The following is a 5986-nucleotide window of genomic DNA, read 5'->3' as shown; positions in this document are numbered from 1 at the left end:
GTTCACCAAAGCATATATACCTGGATGCTTGCTTTTGTAATCTTGTTTAATTCCATGCTCAAGATGGCATTTATATTACTACCTTGAGTTTGAGGGGATGTTAGAATGTATTCTGATACTTTATTTCCTTGTCTAAATTGATTATATTTCTTTGTATATTTGATTTTATTTTGTTTGTAATATTGTTCATTAATTCATTGATTGTATTTCCTATTTTATTTGGCCTTATTCAACTATAAATAGGCCATCATGTACACAATTAAAAACATACAAAAATCCAATACTTCTATTCTCTACTTATTTTAACAAGGAAAAAAAAAAATTTATATTTAGCCTATAAGTTTTTATCTGATTTGAATTTAGCCATTGAATTTTCTAATTTCAAGAATATGGTCCTTAGACTTTGCTCAAATTTTAAATAAATTTCTCTATCACTTTTCCATGAAAATGAATTGTTTGTCATACGTCACATGTGTCTCAATTGACATGCTGGCGTTTATATTAACACTTAATATCAATGTCATATTATTAAGCGATAAATCATCCATAAAAAAAAAAGGGAAAAAATGCAAAATCAATTTATGTGGTTGGCTTAATTTATAAATCACTCTCTTTGGTATAAAAATATATTAATTTAGAGGTCCATATGGTAAGCGAAAAATAACAACGTACTCCTTAAAGTCAATTTCTGTCCACTAACTTGACAAAATCCAATTAGATGTCATGTTATGTCCAATAAAAACGCGTATCATTCTTTAATAAAAAAAAATATAAATATATTAAATATGTAAATATATAAAACTAATATATATATATATTAAACTAGGCCATGGTTTTGGGTCTAGGATTTTGAAATCGTTTGAATGGAATAAGCAGAGAGACACAGAGATAGAGAGATAGAAATGAGAAGTGGTTTTGGAGAAATAGAAAGCGAAAACGCGGAAGAGTGTGGTAAGTAATAATGTGTGCGTGCGTGTACAGCTTAGAGGGAGCTGGTGTTTGTAATAATTATGCGCTATATTTTATTCGCGCTTATGAAAATGGCCATGGGCCCAAAATTGTGCGAAGCTGCTGCAGCATTCAGGAAGTTGCTTTGTGTATATTCTAGATGGAGATGGAGATGGAGATGGGGACACCAGAAAAGGTATACGCGGTGGCGGTGCTGGCCGGGCCAGTTGTGGGGAGTGAGCAGCAAGAATTTTGCTCTTTCTTTCTTCTCAAAACTCATCATGTAAACGCGTACGTGGTAGCTAGATAACTTAAAATAAATGTTGTTGTTGTTGTTGTTGTTTTGGTTGCGTTTGGTATTGACTGCCTAGAGATTTTTTATTCTCTTTCTTTTCTAGTTGCCAACAACTGTCTACAGCTTAGATGGCTGGCTTGACCTTTTCCCATGCATTTCCTCCAGTGCTTTTATTCTCTCTTCGCAGGTACGTGGAGTACTATAAATATCAAACAAGTTCCTTCAGCTACATCCATCTCTCCACTTCCAAAGCTCTCTCAAATACAAACTAATTTTGCCATGACTTCTTCTACTTGTTCAAGTCCTCCATTCTGTATGTTTCTGGCTCTTACCCTTCTTAGCTCTTTCGTGGCTCTCGCAGCTGCTAACTTCTACCAAGACTTTGACATCACGTGGGGAGATGGCCGAGGAAAGATGCTTAACAACGGCGACCTCCTTACCCTCTCACTCGACAAAGCCTCTGGCTCTGGATTCCAGTCCAACAATGAGTTTCTCTTTGGAAAGATTGATATGCAGCTAAAGCTTGTCCCTGGAAATTCTGCTGGCACTGTTACTGCCTATTATGTAAGTTCTTCTGCTCTCCGTATATCTAGCTCATGCTACAAATTAATATTTATGCCCTTTGAATTATGATTAATGTGTGTGTTAATTGACATACAGTTATCCTCGAAAGGATCAGCATGGGACGAGATAGACTTCGAGTTCTTAGGGAATCTCAGTGGCGATCCTTACATCCTTCACACTAATGTCTTCAGCCAAGGCAAGGGCGACAGAGAGCAACAGTTCTATCTCTGGTTCGATCCAACTGCTGATTTTCACACTTATTCCATCCTTTGGAATCCCCAGCGCATTATGTAAGATTACCAACTCCTTCTATCCATGCATATTGCATGCATCTTCCTATACATACATTTGTTTGTGTTTTTGTTTCCTAGCTTATATCCTTTTTCTGTTCCTAATTCAGATTCTATGCGGATGGCACTCCTATTAGAGAGTTCAAGAACTCAGAATCGATTGGCGTTGCATTTCCAAAGAACCAGCCAATGAGGATATACTCGAGTCTTTGGAATGCTGATGACTGGGCGACAAGAGGTGGACTTGTGAAGACAGACTGGAGCCAAGCTCCATTTACCGCTTCCTACAGAAACTTCAAAGCTGATGCTTGCATTTGGTCTTCAGGAGCATCTTCTTGCACTTCATCTTCTTCTACCACTAGTAATTCCTGGCTTTCACAAGAGCTGGACACTTCAAATCAAGACAGGCTGAAATGGGTGCAGAAAAACTACATGATTTATAATTACTGCACAGACACAAAGAGGTTTCCCCAGGGCCTCCCTCCAGAATGCAAGACCTCATAGAGAAACGATTAAGCATCCCCTCAGAGTCTTTTATTCTTTTAATATTCGTCTGTTCATGTAATTTCTATAAGGTTCATCTGTATACAAGCGAAGCGAGCGACCCTTTCTCCATTGAATTCCTCTTCTGTCAGTTATTCGGAATTGTTAAAATAAATTAACTTGTATCCATCAAAAACCACCGTAATAATATAGGCTTTTTGGTTGAAACAGCTCTCGGCAAATCTTAATATAGCTAATCAATCATAAGCCGATTTTCTTCTTGGCGGTGCTAGCTTTGAACATATATATATATAAAGTACGTACTCACTCAATCTTGCAGGCCAACCGGGCACAACACAACAGCGAGGTCGATCTCCTCCTTTCTCTTTCCTGAATTTCCAGCTTAATCATATGAATAAGGAAGACCATGACTAATCATCTAAGTTTCATATGGGAGAAAAATATACGTGAGATGAACCCGAAAATGCAAAGAAGCATTTTATTTTTTATTTTTTATGTCACATTTATTTGAATAAACATCCTTGTCAATTTTGATGTATGGATAAATAATAATTCAGACAATAAATATAAAATAGTCTAGTATGATTAATTCACTTGTCGGTGGTAGACGGCTATGCACTCTTCCTAATAAAAATCCAAAATTTATTTATAATTTTCACCGTACAGCGTATACACTTAGAGCATTTTCAGTTTTTCAACATAATAGATATTTAGTTTATAATAGTCAAATTTGACTATTATGAATCATTTTTTGTCTTTAGCATAATAGGTAAAATAGATTTTTTTCATTCTAATGTGAATAGTAAATAGACTATTCTGCCTATTCACTATTCATACTATAAATAGTTTTTTTTCTTATTATTTCCTCCTTTCTTTTCTCTCTCTCTCTCTCTATTTCTTTCACATTTTTTCTCATGCAAAAATAATATTTAAATGCACATAGAGAGTAGAATAGAGCATCTATTAGAGCATCCTTAGTGAGCTTTCCATTTCAAGGTTTTTACCAAAATTTTGTAAAAAACTCAAAAAAATCCACTTCAACAAACTCCTTATAATTTCTCTATTTTGCCTCTTGTCAGAATTTTACTCCAAATTTGGCTCACAAATTTTTCATGAGCTATTAAATATTTTATCGTTTCTCTCTCCTTTTACTTTATTTTTCACTTTTTCTCTCTCCTCATTTGTTTAGGAGTGATTTGGATCTTTACGAGATGAATCGTGGAAACTCTTGTCTCATTTAGGCTCCCTCAGTAGGGACGCTTGGCTTTGTATGGGAGATTTCAACGAGATTGTGGACCAGAGTGAGAAAGTTGGAGGTGCTATCCGAAGTGAAGCTCAAATGCAGAGGTTCTCCTCAAGCCTTGAGGATTGCAATTTATACGACTTGGGCTACAGGGGGTCTAAATTCACGTGGAGTAACGGCAGGGATTCGTCAGACTTTATCAAAGAGAGACTGGATCGAGCGGTTGCTACCCCTCGTTGGTGTGCCAACTTCTCTAATGCATCTGTTGAGACCCTCCCGGTGTCTAACTCAGACCATAAGCCACTCCTTCTGATTTTTGATTCTGATTATCGCATGGCCACGAAGCTTTTTCGGTACGAAGCCAAGTGGAATGTAGATGAGGAGTGTTTGGCAGTTGTGCAAGACGTGTGGAAGTCGGGGGAGGCGGACAGGGACCCCCTGGGAGCTGTGATGAAGGATCTTGATCGTAGTCAGGCAGCTCTTTTAGCTTGGAGTCGTCATAAATTTATTGGTATCTCGAGCCGGATCAAATTCCTAATGAAGAGACTGGAGATGCTGCAGCAGCTAGAAAGTCCTGGGAGAATGGTATCCATCAAGGAGGTTCAAGGGGAACTTAATAAGCTCCTCGAAATGGAGGACATTAGATGGCGACAAAGAGCGAAAAGGAGCTGGTTTAAAGAGGGGGACCGTAATACTCAGTTCTTCCATGCATGGGCTAACCACCGGAGAAGAGCCAATTTCATTGGGGCCACTGTCGACATGGAAGGCAATCTCAGGAAGGGATCCAAGGAGGTTGGGAAGGCCTTCAGCAGCTATTTCCAACACCTGTTCGCTTCTGAGGGGGTGTCTGGAATTGAAGATTGTATCCCGGCAGTGAGTTCAAGGGTTAAGCCAGAATTGAATGCTATGTTGTCTGCTACTTTTACTCGGGAGGAAATCCATTCAGCCCTTGATCAGATGCAGCCTCTTAAATCCCCTGGTCCTGATGGCTTTGGTGCCAGTTTTTTCAAACACCATTGGGGGACTATTGGCGATAAGGTTAGTGGAGCAATCCTGAACTTCTTGGAAGGAGGATATTTTAATCCCTCTATCAATGACACTTTCATTGCTTTGATCCCTAAGAAAGTTAATGCTGCCTCGGTCTCTGATTATCGTCCGATTAGCCTGTGCAACGTAGTTTACAAGATCATAGCTAAAGTGATTGCGAATAGGTTGAAATTGGTGCTGCCTTCTATAATATCTCACAACCAAAGCGCCTTTGTTCCCGGAAGGCTTATTACGGATAATGTGATGATAGCCTACGAAGCTCTTCATACCATGTCGTCCAGAATGAACGGTAAGAAGAGCTTTATGGCTGTTAAAATAGACATGAAAAAAGCTTACGATAGGGTGGAGTGGCCCTTCCTTGAGGCTATGATGCGAACTATGGGGTTTGAGGAAAAGTGGATATCTCTTATCATGACATGCGTGAAGAGTGTGTCTTATTCGGTGTTAGTAAATGGTCAACCTGTTGGGAGGATTACCCCTTCCAGGGGGTTGAGACAAGGCGATCCGTTGTCACCATATCTATTTTTGATTGTTGCGGAAGGGCTCAGTGCTTTATTATCGCAAGCAGAGATTGATAAGAGGATCACTGGGGTGCCCATAGCCGCAGGTGGAATCCGTTTGAGCCACCTATTTTTTGCGGACGACTCCCTTCTGTTCTGTAGGGCGAATGCAGTGGAATGGGCAAACCTCAACTATGTGTTGCAGCATTATGAACATGCCTCCGGACAGCAATTGAATACAACCAAAACAGCTATCTTTCTAAGCCGGAATACTCCCTCAGAGTTTCGGGATTACCTCAACAACTTTGAAGGGGTGACTATCTCTTCCAGGTTTGACAAGTATCTGGGTCTTCCGGCGATGGTGGGGCGGTGCAAGAAACAATCCTTCGCGGGTATCTGCGGGAGAGTGACAGCTAAGTTAGAAGGTTGGAAGGAAAAATTTCTCTCCCAAGCCGGGAAGGAAATCCTGCTAAAAGCCGTGGTTCAAGCGCTGCCAACTTATTGTATGAGTGTTTTCAGGCTGCCCCAGACTCTGTGCAAGTCCCTTAATTCTTTGATGAACAAATTTTGGTGGGGACACAAGTCAAATCAGGGG

General features: G+C 39.6%; 1 protein-coding gene across 1 annotated transcript; it reads left to right on the top strand.

Moving 5' to 3' along the window:
- Window positions 1-1472: 1472 nt before the first annotated feature.
- LOC133870715 (xyloglucan endotransglucosylase/hydrolase protein 22-like) lies at window positions 1473-2859 on the top strand. Its single transcript, XM_062307913.1, has 3 exons — window positions 1473-1807; window positions 1904-2097; window positions 2208-2859. Exons 1-3 carry the CDS (start codon window positions 1523-1525, stop codon window positions 2599-2601), a joined length of 873 nt encoding a protein of 290 aa, XP_062163897.1. The 5' UTR covers window positions 1473-1522; the 3' UTR covers window positions 2602-2859.
- Window positions 2860-5986: the final 3127 nt, after the last annotated feature.

Source organism: Alnus glutinosa, chromosome 6 (genome assembly GCF_958979055.1).
Source record: "Alnus glutinosa chromosome 6, dhAlnGlut1.1, whole genome shotgun sequence".
In the NCBI taxonomy this organism is placed as follows: Eukaryota; Viridiplantae; Streptophyta; class Magnoliopsida; order Fagales; family Betulaceae; genus Alnus; species Alnus glutinosa.
This window is presented reverse-complemented; position numbering and strand designations above follow the sequence as displayed.